Raw genomic sequence first — 13,788 nt, forward strand, 5'->3', positions numbered from 1 at the left:
ATGGTGAGAGAGGGGTTCACAGAGTGCCACGTCACGTCATCTCCGAGGTCGCTGAACGGTAAGTATAATATTCCTCCTAATATTCTACTCCTACTACAATTTTTTTATTTATTTCTAATACCATATAACGTTTAATTTTGGGTACAACATTTTTTGTCCTATTATTTTATGGATTAAGTGAAATAAAATAAAATGAAGATGCAATATTATTTCTACTTTTAGAGTAGGATCAATATTATTGTTGAAAAAGTTCAACAATAAAAATGTTTTACATTTAGTGGAACTGAGATTTAAGAAATTAATAATTAAATATTAAATTAAGAAATAACTTTTTTTAAAAGTATGAGATTTAAAAAAATTAATGCTTAAAATCAGAGAGAAAATAAAGTAAGAAAGATAAAATAAAAGTAGAGAAAAGAAGATGGAATAAAATAGAAGAAAAGAAAAGAATTTTTTCAAAAAAAGAAAAAGAAGTAAAAAATTCTCAAATATGTTAAACTCTAACTGATACTCCATACATTAACTTAGTATAAATAGAGTACTTTAATTTGATAAGCTCGGGTAAAAAAAGACTAATGTTTGCACTATCCCATTGAAAATTTATATTGACCCACAACAAATATACTACTTTCTTTACCAAAAAAAATATTACTCCTATTAAATACTCCAGTTTTAATCATGAAATAGTATAATCCACGTGCGATGTACGATCCATTTTATTTTCTCATATTAAATATAAGGTGATATAGTAAGTGGAAACTAAACCAATGTAATGCTTCAATAATTCATTTATTTTATCGAAATATTTTCGCCAATCATATAAAGTAAGCATATTATATTATTTATTGGATTGTATTTTATATTTTATTCTCAATCAAAGTATTGAAATATGAAAAGACGCTAAAAATGAGAATGAAAATTAAATGATCGAATTAAATAAAATTATATACTACATTATTAATTTCTCACAAATTCCACACTTCATGTTGCGCCAGCAATAGACGTGGAAAGCAATGCTTCATTATTATCAGTTAAATTCAAGTTTTTTTCAATAGCCAATGAAATCTAATATGCCTAAATTTAAATCCACTCAAAGAAATTGGCATCTGTTGATGCACAAAGTTTAAAACTGAGGTGTACTGGAGCTCATTTAACATGTTCTTAGATTCTTTAACTTAGGAGTCAATTCAAGCTTAGGAGAAAAACATACGTGGAAAAAGGAGTGATATGGCTAACGTAAATTAATTTACGCCTCGTAATGTTACTCTTGAAAGCAAGAGAGTAAACCAATCTATCAATATCTTGACTTATTTATAATTTCATGTATATTAAGTAATCGGTGATGTGATAATTCTATGAGTTTAGTAAAGGTAAAATTGAATAGCCTCAAATCTCCAACTAAACGTAACTCTGTCTAACTATAGGATTAATATCTATTTTTTCAAACTAATAGGTTGTGGATTCATATCTTTATGCAAAATTGTTACTTTTGAAGCTTTCTCAAGGCAAAAGTATACCTGCAAAAATAAGTGAAGATTTTACAAAATAGTTGCACATACATTTTTCTTAATGGTTTGCAATAATATAATAAATAGAATAACATACAGTAATAAAAAGAAAGATAAGAAACTAAAATAAGACAAACATAAAAGATAAAATAATATAATTGAAAACATAAATTAGAATATATAGCTGGGAGAAAAAGATAGTACTCCACATGATTTGGTGGACAGAAGCTTCTCCACTGAGAGCGTATTTTTTATTAATAGAATTGGCATTTAACTATTTATAGAAGATTTGATAGTAACTCAAAATTAAAATAATCATAATAATAAATATCTTTCAAACCCTGTGACCTTTCAAATTATTGTCCAAGTGGAAGTGAAGAGACAAAACTCATTTTTTTAGTACTAAGAACATCTCCGGTGCAAATAGGTCAATCATAGGACAACTGCTTTCTTCCTCTGCCACGTCAGCAGCACTAAAAATCCACCTGCCACATTAGTTTTAGGTCAGCCATAGGCTAGCCATCGGCCAGCCGCAATAAAAATAATTCAAAATATACTACATTTACGGAATTAAAATTACGATTAAATTACCGAATTAAATTTACGAGACATATACGGGAAAATTCATTAATTTTATTTAAATAAAAAAAAGTACATTAACTAAAAATAAAAAAAATTACATAATAAAAAAAAATCCGGGCTTCCACACACGAGCCACCGCCCCACTCTACTCCTCACTAATTTATTAAAAAAATACATTAAAAAATGTTAGTATGCCTTGAATCTGTTATAGTTTGCCGCTAGCCCCCGGCCCGACGGTATGACATGTTTCTGTTTTAGGTCTTAATTTTGTATTGGGCTAGTTGTTGTTGTCCATCGCTAGATGTTGCTCTTGTACAGAAATTTAGAGATAGAGAAAATCGCGTTTATATAGTTTTTCAAAAATTTAAAAAAAAGAATTAAAAAAAATTTAAAAATAGCGCTGGCCGATCGGCACGCCACAATGGCAGCCAGCGCATCGGCCAGCGCCACGCCATCGGCTAGCCTACGCCGAAATTTTGGCTGATTTCCCGCTGGCCTACTCCAATGTTTCGGCTAGCCGACCGGATAGCGACGCGAATCGGCTAGCCGGTTGACTAGCCGGCATTGGAGATGCTCTATATACGACCGCTTGTAGCGGCACACTACGCACCTTAGTAAGAAAATTTTGTTCACCAATAGTACTTAATTATTAATAAATGTTAAATATCGTGTGACCTTTGAAATCATATTGCTGTATAATTGCAGCATTATGTTGTGACCTTTGAAATCGAATTGCCATATAACTGCAAAATTTAGATATTCATATTAATTTTAATAAATAATACTATTATTAATTAAAATGGCATTCTTGTAAATTTTTTCAAAACTCCCCTTTTTAAATATGTATAGATATCAGACTGAACCGTATCTGCAATTAAGTCATCAATAACACATACTTACCTCAATTAATACCCCGTTGATTGAACCGTATCTGTGAAGACACGAGTGTTTGCTAGTGTGCACAGAAAAGAATAACAAGTTTCCTAGATCCAGCAAATCCACTAGATCACAAGGTCTAGGAACTCACTGGTCGTTGGAAAATCTCGGTCGTCGGACACACAAATCACTTCTTCAAAACCCTTAACCACTTATACTAAAACTTAGCACAGGGAAGTAGGGATCGATCCCACAGAGATGGATGCGTAATGAACATGCTCAAGGATTTGGAAATTATTTTTGGGTTGGCTGCTGCCACGCATTTTTGGGTTGAGGAAATTAAACTAGACTTGATATTGAAATTTGCTACGCTAACAGCTAGATCTAGGCAAAACAGAAAACATGCACGCAAACTAGAACCGAGACAATCGCTAGATCTAAGAAACTATTCTAAATTACCTAGATCTGGGAAATAAACTGACGGTGGGGACCATGACTGAAAAAGCAAGTACGGACGAAAAGCTGAGAAAACAACTAACTAAAGTACTAACTAACAGCGACATCATCTTCTTCAAATCAAATTTCACAAAAACTCAGAAGAAACAGGTATGAAACGTAATCGGAAAACAAAGCAGACTGGATTTTAACGATTTAATGAAGAACAATTAAGAACTAAACAGATCTACGGCTGCTAGACGAAGCAAAACAGAAAGTAAACAGAAAACTCAAAATCCATGCACAACTCGACTTCCCCTGTTCAAATCCAACCTCGGATGCTAAATCCACTCCGGATCCAAGCATCCGACACAAACTCCAGCCAAAAACATTCCATAACTTCAGATTCAACAAACAACCTCCGATCAACAACAACACCGCAGATCTACAGCCAAATTCCCCAGATCAAGCACCAAAGTGACAAAAACAGAGATCAACATGCAACTTGCCGAAATAAAAACTTTTAACAATAGGATCAACGTAGATCAACACGAGATAACACAATATAAAAAAAACTAAGAAATGCATAGATAATCAGTAACATCAACAACCAAATCGACTTCCAAAAGTGAAGTTTGAACGAAATAGAGTGCACAAGAACCGAAAGTAAATAGATTGTATCTTCGCCCTCACGCGGACGGTGTTACGACGGACTTCCTCTGAAGATTGGACCCCTTAAAACCTAAACTACCCCAGAACTCCCATTTCCCAAGTGTGTGTGCGTTGTGTGTGAGCTAAGAGTGAAAAGTTGTATATGTTGTGTGTTGCATGCTCCTCTATTTATAGGCGTTGAAGTGGGGCCCAGCGAGGTATAGATAGACTTTGTTGCCCTCAGCTATTGACTCCCTTATTCTAGCCTTCTTTTCATTAAATTATGCTCACTTCTCCTTCATTCCTTCGCTAGTCTGTTTCCTCCAGCATCTCCTGGATCTAGCGATTATGTCACACACCTGGCTTAAAAACTGTGTTAGACCCAGCAAAATATAGTGCTTTTCACCATATAACCGATGCATGAAATTAGCCTTATCAATCTGCAATTAAACCATCAATAACACATACTTACCTCAATTCATACCTCGTTGATTGAACCGTATCTGCAATTAAGCCATCAATAACACATACTTACCTCAATTCATACCTCGTTGACTGAACCGTATCTGTAATTAAGCCATCAATAACACATACTTACCTCAATTCATACCTCGTTGACTGAACCGTATCTGTAATTAAGCCATCAATAACACATACTTACCTCAATTCATACCTCGTTTCTCCCACATATTCATTCTATTTTTAACGTCAAGCTAACTCCTATAATCTCATAAGTCATAGTCATACTGTCATACCTCCACTTAGGGGTGTAAATTCGGGTACCCGCGGGTACCCAAACCCAAAAATTCGGGTACCCGAACCCGAAATCTCAAAAATGTCATACCCAGTACCCGACCCGTATGTGAATTCGGGTACCCTAATACCCGATGTGGGTACCCGAACCCAACTAATCGGGTACCCATAAACCCGAAATTATTATATTTAAAATTTATTCTTTTATATAAATTAAATTGTGATGAGAATAGAAATTTTTTACTCCCTCCGTCCCAAGGTATTAGACCAACTTTCCCTTTTGGGATGTCCAACATATTAGACTCATTTCCTTTTTTAGCAAAAAGCATCTGTCTTATTTTATTATCCACCTACTTTTTTCTCTCTTCTCTCTCCTACTTTTTCCCTCTCTCATACTTTACTCTCTCCACTTTAACTATTTAAATATCAATTTCTTAAATCATGTGTCCAAAAGAAGTGAGTCTAATACTCCGGGACGAAGGGAGTACTATTTATTGATTATAATTATATATTATATAAAATAGACATCAAATAGACACTACTTAATTTTAAAATAATTTTTTTTAGTATAAATTGAAACATAAAAGAGATTAAAATAATTTTTTAAGACATTAAATGAACATGTAAATAAAATGGAGAAAGCATAACTAATTAACTATATATTTTCAAAAGATAACAAGTAAGAACATAAATAATGCAACATGAACCAAACACGAATGTAAAGAAGTATTAAAGTCGAAATAATAGAACAATAAAATGTCAAAGCAACCAAACATAATCTAAATAATGTCAAAGCAACCAAACATAATTCAAATAGTAAACTAAGAACTTTATAACCCAAAATATTTATCACAAATACATAATAATCGGGTTAAATCGGGTATTATTCGGGTACCCTAATACGGGTTTCAGGTACCCTAAACCCGAAGAATCCTAACAGTAACTACCCAAACCCGTACCCAAACCCATAATTTCGGGTTTCGGGTACCCAAAACCCGTCGGGTATTGGGACTGGGTCGGGAATACCCGAAACCCGCAGATTAAATTTTCAGGCCTACCTCCACTCCACCAATTTTAATTTTTCATTTACATTAATTATAAATATATTTATAAATATAAAATAAATGACACTGTAAATAGCAAAACGACTTCATTAAATTTCTTAAAATGTAAAAAGATGAACTTCAACGGACGAATTCATTGGTGGGTTCTAAACTTCTTTGATGAGATTGGGTTAAAGGCGCGTATGAACTTGTTCACCATAGAAGCACGCCAGTGTGAGAACTCTTGAAATTATGGTCACACATCTCGAGTGTGAATTAAGAGTAGAGATAAAATAAATGTGAAAATATAATTATATTTATACCTTTAAAATTAGATTTACAAAATAGTACCAGTGCTATTAATTTTCGTCACTCTCTACTCACCTCCCCAAACATGAAACACCACGCCATCCCAGCGATGTGGCGCTTCGTTGTTGTCCCCACTACTCATGATGTGAACCCGGGAAGCGTCAAACCAATAGAAGGAACGAAGGCATCCAATGAACCACATGGGAGCTGGGGTCCGTTTCAAACATCAATATATCTATCAAGATGGTACCCATCAAGATGGTGTTCAAATGCTCTTCTAAGACCACCATTGTCTTCATCGTCAAAAGATCTTCGCGTGAGTACCTTACACGCCTCAATCGGAGCCCGGACGAGGAAGTTATGGTCGGTTTACAAAAGCCACGCAGTCCAACAAGCAAAACGCCCGACCACAGAGAGTTTGCCCGATCTGGAGAGGAAAAACGCCCGTCCCGGGCGTTTTTGTGAGACTTGCGATTTTTTCTCCTTTTTCCTCTTTTGTTTTACACTTTTAACCTCTAGTATAAATACCCATGTCTAGGGTTTTTGTCTTTAGCTTTTGAATATTTGTAAGAGACAACTTCTCCATATTTGAGAGCTCACCTTCTTCATCTTTTGAAGACTTATCAAATTCCATCGGGTTGCATTCGATCTTTTGCCGGGTTAAGGTTGATTGTAAACGTATGCTTGCTAGTTCTTGTGTTGCTAGTTTGTGGAGCCAATAGGTGTTTGTATGTGTAAGTGCCTTTGGAATTTCTTTCTTGTTCTTCACCTAAATCATAACACTAATCCATCCTCTATCCTTTTATCCATTTTTCTTGTTCCATTTCATGGTTTATCTTGTTTATTTGTTGGGTTTATTTACAAGAATAAGTTCGGGGCAAGTTCATGAGTCTTTAATCTAGAAGATTCACATTATTTTCATCTATAGTCAGGGCCAGATCTACATGTACTCAAAGAGGGGCAATTGCCCCACCCCATATTTTTCATCCGTGTATATATATACCTGTAACATCCCACTTTTTCGAACCCAAATTTTTTGAGATGTGAAAATTTCGCATTTAATGTTTTTAATGCTATGATATATGGGGATTTAATTTATGAGAAATTTAATGCATGATTCCTTGTGACCTAAATTGCGATATGGAGTTGAGTTTGAGTCGAATAGTCAAACTTGTTGAATATATGACGTGGCTATGGAATAGTCAATATTGTGGAAAATATGACGTGGTCGTGGAATGGTCAAAGTCGTTGAAAATGTGACGTGGCGGTAAAAATTGAATGGTGGATTTGGTGATGCGAATATGTGAATATTTTGATGCGGGGGAAATAATATTGTGGTGAATTATTTTCCTAAGGGATGAGTGAGAATTTAATAGGAGCATTATTTAATTAAGTGGAATTTTCGACCCCTCCTATTTATTGGAAATAAATCCTATTTTTCTTGGATTTAATTATTGCTTGGGATAATTATCCGAATTAAATCCAAAGTCCGAATATTTCTATTTATTCCATGAAATTTTCGAAACCCCTATCATACTATGGAGATTTTCGAAATCTACTAATTTTATGGGAGAAGGGATTTTATTGTTATATTATTTGATCCCTTATTTATTCTCTTCCATAAATAAATTCAAATATCCCAGCATATCTTACCATATCTAAGAAGATCTTGTCATATCCTATTTAAATTAGGATTTTAATTAAATTCCTTGTGGGAGGAATGAAAATCACGCCTATTTCCTTTTAATTGGGGAGAATTATTATTTTATTTTGCTCCGTGATATTTTATTCTACTCCGTGAAATATTCAAATTAAATCATAGGCTAATTAAAAGGCCTAAATTTCGAAATCCCCTATTCGCTCAACCTTTTTAATGCCACTACAACCACCAAATCTCCTCCAAATCTTTATTTATTTAATTATTGGGTTATATCTTGCACTCTATAAATATAAGAGGGAGAATCAAAACCCTAGCATCACAAAAACCGCCCCATCTCTCCCTCACTCTTGTCGATCTCTCTCCCACTCTCTCTCTCAAAATTTTCTTCTACTTTCTCCATTATTTCTTCATCTTGTGTGAGGAATTGAAGTTGAAATTCAAGAATTTGTTGAAGAATCAAGGCTACTACTTTGTTTCTACTGTTCATTCTATCGAAAAGGTATTTTTATTTGATCTTTTCTTCCTCTACCGATCAATCGGTGTTCTTGAGTCCACATGCATTTAGATTGAGTGAAGGGGAAAACAATCGATGAATTTGGGATGCATATGTGTGTGTGTGTGACCGTGTGTGTGTGTGTGTGCACGCCTCGGTGTGCGTGCACATGTGTTGTGTGTGTGTGCGTGTGTTGTGTGTGGAAAACACTCATGCGTGACACGATTTGATGATAAATCTGGAGTTGTTGTGCGAATAAAAACGATATGATAATCGTACTTTGATTTTGGATGATGATATTAAAACTAAACGATGGAAAAAAGGGAAACGTTGGGAACATGCATGATTTTGATCAATGATGGAGACTTATTTGTGATATACATAAATTAAAGGTGATAGCTCGCGTTCTCGGTGTGATAACAAGAAGAAGAACGTGCTTGAAATCTAGGAATCGAGGTGGGCTTTATTCTTAAACTCTCTCTTATGTTGCAAATTTATGAAAGTGGAGCAATAAGGGTGGATTAAACTGTTATGCCATGCCTATGATTATTTTGGTTATTGTGTGTGTCTGATGCCTAGTTTGCGAGTGCGCTCCATTAGGCTATAGGGCTATATAAACGAATTCGGGTCTGAGTAGGGCCGCAAACCCTATCAGGCTAGTGTACACGGGAGATCGGGAGCCGTCCTTGCTAGTCGGCCGGTCTCATGGGCGAAAGTGTGGCCATACTTCGTCGCACCATGATATTGTTGATTGATGAGAAAATGGGAGGTATTTTTTGACTGGCCAGTCCATGAAATATTTTTGTGATACTCGATGCTATCCTTTAAAATAAATGATAAACCTCGAGTTCACTATGGTAAGGGTGGCATAACTATTAAAACGTTTTGGCATGAGTCCACTGAGTATGTTTAAAATACTCAGCCCTGCATGTGTTTTCCCTATGTGCAGGTTGAGCGGCGATGGGCGGTCGGTGGTGTTGAGACAGTTGAATCGAATAAAATGGATGTTTGGAACTTTGAGTGTAGTCATGTCTTCATACATGGCTTCGCTTTCTCTTGGATTGCTTCCGCTAAATTTTTGGAAACTTATTATCTTTGGTCGATTTGAATTTATTTCTTTGAATTGGAATATTGTGAAATATTGCGTTTTGTTGAGTAAACCCTCCTTTAGAGCTTAGCTTATGTTATCTATTCATCTTGATTTTCGTGATTAAGCCGTTGACTTATTACCTTGATAGTTCATTAAACCCTTGGTTAAATCTCTTTAAATGAAACCTTAGTCTACGTTCTTGTTGCCTTTAAGTTCGCCTAAGTATCAGTCGCCGTATTTATTATACCCTAGAAATCCGGGCTGTTACAATACCTATTTTAAATCCATTTCTTTTAATCTTCTAAATAAATTTGCCTCATTTCCTATAAATTCCTAGCTCTGACCCTGTCTGTACTGCCCCATGCCTCCACCACCCAGCTCTCCCCCGGCAACGCGCTGGTGTTGTTTACCATGTCCCTCTAGCGTTGCAGTTACCCTCCCTGAAAAATGCCTCTACTACAAAGGGACGAAGAGAGTAGTAACTCTTTTCTCTCTTTCATACTCCATCCGTCCCTCATTAAGTGAGACATTTCTTTTCGGCACGAGTTAAGTGAATGAGAACAAAGTAAGAGATGGAAAAAAAATAGAGGGGAGAAAGTAAGAGAGAGAATGTATACTAATGAATTAAGAGAAATAGATCAGTAATATTGGTTACTACCTCCGTTTTTTAAAAATAACAACTCTTTTCTTTTTAGTCCGTTCCTTAAATATAACAACTTTCAAATTTTTCATTTTAGGAAATTCTTACACCCCTTAATAAAGTGGACCCCATCATCCACTAACATTAATTTCATTACTTTTTTCTCTCAATCTCTCTTAATTTGCCAATTTTTCTCTTTCTCTCTCTCTATCTTACTTTACCACTTTTTCTCTCATTCTCTCTTACTTTGCCAAATTGTGTATTAAAACTCGTACCGTTTCAAACAAACTATTTTTAAAAAACGGAGGTAGTATAATTTTTATTGAAGTAAAGGTTTAAGGATTAATGATGATATATTATAGATATGTTTTTTAAGGAGTAGTATTATTTAATGCTCAATGTTGTGATTATTAATGGTTTTTTTCTTCAAAGTTTGCAGTAAAAGAATAGTAATTTTTTCATTCAAAGAAACTAGAAAATTGAAGTATTTATTCTTTCGGTAATCTCAGGTTACTCGAACAGGTATTCGGTGTACTTAGGGGGGCAAAACGGGTAGCGGGTAATGGATAATTCTCATTTCGACTTAATATCCGCCGGGTATTGAGACCCATTACCCGGCGATAACAGGAAACAGGGCGGGATCGGGTAGCGAATATACCCACAACCCGCATGAGTATATCTGTTAGTCCCGATAATACTCGATATTATTAGTATTAACTATATACAATATTTTAATACTTTATGGAACCTAAGTGTTTAAAGAGATCTTTTGAAACATTTTTATATTCCAACGAATATTTAGTTGAAAACTCTGAAACTAGCTCTAGAGCTTCCCTCACTTTTATTCATAATCTATTCAAACTTATCATCAAAATTAATAAAGTAAATTAATTAAGAAACATTATCGATTTTTAAGGTTTTCAAAATTCCATATTAGTTAATTAGTAGTAACAAATATTTTATGTCTCATAAATTTATTTTCTTATAAAATTTATTTTTGGATTGGGTACAAGTACCCGCAATGTCGGGTACGGGATATCCGACACGGGTATCGCGTAATCTCGATATATTGCGGGGTGAGTATTGGAACAACAAATTTAGCTAAAATCGGGTACATATACCTAACTTGTCGGATGCGAATATCCGCGGATAACCCATTTCGCCACCCCTAGGTGTGCCTGTGTGAGTACCTGCGGGTAACCCGTTTCCTATTGTACCTATAATAGTATTATATATCTACAATAAAAATTGAGTACTATACAACTTTCTATATAAGGATGATGGAAGTGAATGATGACACCAAATGCAGCTATACTCGGTAATTAAGTGTAATAATACTTCTTCCACAAAAAAAATGTTGACACATTTTACAGATCACTATTTAATCTATTTTTGATTTATGATTTTAATTGGGGAAAAGCAAGTATTGAAAAGTGGTGGCCTTATCCTGATAACATTGTTATAAGTATCTCCTAATGTGCGCAATTATTGTAGCAATTTACAATACAAGTATTTTTTTAATTCGCATATTATTGTAAGCCCGGCCTACCTATCAAACTAATGCACATGCTATATGATAATGTGTAATCAACAAGATAAAGCGCACTTACCAAAATAAGTTGATGAAAAAGTAGGCAATACAATAATAACTCCCAAATCATACAATTATCTTTACATGTGAGCCAAACACAGGTCCAAACTCAGTAGATAAAATACATAAATAAAACTACAATGAACACAATTCTAGATCATCATCAAAGAACCAAGAAACAGCAGCTTCACACTTTCAAGTTGCAGCACAAGTGCTCACAAACACGAAAATTTTAGTGCCCACTCTTGAATGGGATGGCTCTGATGATCACCTGGTGGTAGAGGGCAGCAAGGGCAGCGCCGATGAATGGTCCAAGCCAGAAGATCCACTGCAACAAGGTATAGTAAACGAACGACATAAGTTAGAGATGCAAAAGAACAATGATCACTTCATTAACATTTCTGAAAGATAATTTATTGTGATGAACTTACGTGGTCATCCCATGCGTTATCCTTGTTGAAGATAATGGCTGCGCCAAGGCTGCGGGCAGGGTTAATGCCAGTTCCGGTGATGGGGATGGTTGCCAAGTGAACCAAGAACACGGCGAATCCGATTGGGAGGGGAGCCAAAATCTGCAAATCAACACATTAGATTCATTCCTAAACCAACTCTGTTTCAAGAATTGCTCTTAAATTCCTACAACAAATGAGAATTGTTTAAGCTGATGTTTGCTAACAAATACATTAAGCCCTGCCAACAATGTTTCAAGACTTGTACTCTAAATCAACACTTAATTTGCATACCATATTAAGAAAAGAATTCATTAATTTAAGCGTGCAGCGATGGAGCTATATAAAGTTATACTCACAGGAACATGAGAATCTCTGGCGTTTCTCTTGGCATCGGTGGCGGAGAAGACGGTGTAGACGAGGACGAAGGTGCCAATGATCTCAGCACCAAGGCCGGAGCCCTTGGTGTAGCCATGGGCAACGACGTTAGCACCACCGCCCTGAATCTGGTAGATGGTGGGCTGGAAACCCTTGACCACACCAGCACCGCAGATGGCACCCAGGGTTTGCATCACAATGTAGAAAACTGCTCTGGTCAGAGACAGTTTCCTCGCCAAGAACAGACCGAATGTCACGGCTGGGTTGATGTGTCCACCTGAAAATTTCACCAACATTCACAAATCACTACATGGAAATTAATTCAGAACAGATGCTGCAAGGTTTATTCGGCTCGAATTTCAACAATCAATTTGAGATGATTGTAGAAACTTGCGCTAGATCTACAATCTCCCGAGCTCAAACATGGAAAGGAGAGCGCTCGAAGCAGAAATTTAAGCTAGAATTTGCAAAATATCAAAATTCAAGCTAACCATAAACGTACGCACAAATGCAAGCAAATTTGCTAATTCGAGAAAAAAAACAAAATTAAAGTGAATGCATGTCTAGATCAAACACTGATTTCACGACACAACCACAAATTAGCTACGCAAACAACAAATTACAAGCTGAAACCGTCACCCTGAGGTAAAAAAAAAAAACAGCAGATCCACAAAATACACACACCAATAGTGCTAATTTGAGTAAGAAAAGTTACCAGAAATTCCAGCTGTGCAGTAAACTAGGGCGAAAATCATTCCACCGAAGGCCCAGGCGATTCCTTGAACACCAACGCTGGCGCACTTGGAAGTCGACCTGGCGTAGCCCATGACAGTCAGAACAGTGATGTAGAGGAACAAGAAGGTGGCCATGAACTCAGCAATGCCGGCTCTCCAGAAGGACCAGGAGGTGAGCTCGCCGGGCTCGAACAGCGGAGCCGGTGGAGGCTCCTTGTAGTCCTTGGTCTGGGCGGAGGTGCCAATTGGCTGCCTCTCGTTGAACTTGTTCGCTCCGAGCTTAACATCCTCCTCTTTGCCTTCCATTTTCTCTCACTCTGGTTTTTTTCCTCTCTCTAGGTTTGGGGTTTGATGAGATTGAAGTGGTGCGGTGAAGTGGAGAGGATACAGACTGATTTATACTCACGTGAAAGGATAAGTGCGAGGGATATACACCATATTCTCAAATTCTTTTTAGGCTTCGTGTTTGTGTTTTAAGTCCTTGGAGTTTTGTTTATTCTCCTCAACCCACTGTGTTTCTCGCTTTTTGATTTTTGAGCAATGATTAATTTGAGAATAAAACTACTTTCTTCCGTCTCACAAGAGTATGAATTTTT

The 13,788-nt window shown here is 36.0% G+C and overlaps 1 protein-coding gene across 2 annotated transcripts; it reads right to left on the minus strand.

Moving 5' to 3' along the window:
- Nucleotides 1-11,659: 11,659 nt before the first annotated feature.
- LOC125218055 (aquaporin PIP1-2) lies at nt 11,660-13,570 on the minus strand. 2 transcript variants are annotated; one of them, XM_089062607.1, is made up of 4 exons: nt 13,174-13,570; nt 12,440-12,735; nt 12,050-12,203; nt 11,660-12,014 (listed from the first exon to the last, which is right to left on the minus strand). In XM_089062607.1, exons 1-4 carry the CDS (start codon nt 13,496-13,498, stop codon nt 11,899-11,901), a joined length of 891 nt encoding a protein of 296 aa, XP_088918733.1. In that variant the 5' UTR covers nt 13,499-13,570; the 3' UTR covers nt 11,660-11,898. The 2 variants fall into 2 exon arrangements, with proteins under 2 accessions (XP_088918733.1, XP_047975609.1); XM_048119652.2 differs by having other exon boundaries at nt 11,660-11,959; nt 12,063-12,203; nt 13,174-13,569.
- Between the last annotated feature and the right edge of the window lie 218 nt (nt 13,571-13,788).

Source organism: Salvia hispanica, chromosome 1 (assembly GCF_029641045.1).
Source record: "Salvia hispanica isolate PSC_SH4W2 chromosome 1, Shi_PSC_v1, whole genome shotgun sequence".
Taxonomy (NCBI): domain Eukaryota; kingdom Viridiplantae; phylum Streptophyta; class Magnoliopsida; order Lamiales; family Lamiaceae; genus Salvia; species Salvia hispanica.

What these genes read in the sequence shown, in the direction of transcription:
- LOC125218055 (XM_089062607.1), bottom strand. Translation starts at nt 13,498, where the DNA reads ATGGAAGGCAAAGAGGAGGATGTTAAGCTCGGAGCGAACAAGTTCAAC. An exon ending in CTGCACAGCTGGAATTTCTG is followed by an intron (nt 12,736 to 13,173) that starts GTAACTTTTCTT and finishes TGAAATTTTCAG; the next exon opens with GTGGACACATCAACCCAGCC. An exon ending in TGACCACGTAAGTTCATCAC is followed by an intron (nt 12,015 to 12,049) that starts AATAAATTATCT and finishes TAATGAAGTGAT; the next exon opens with CATTGTTCTTTTGCATCTCT.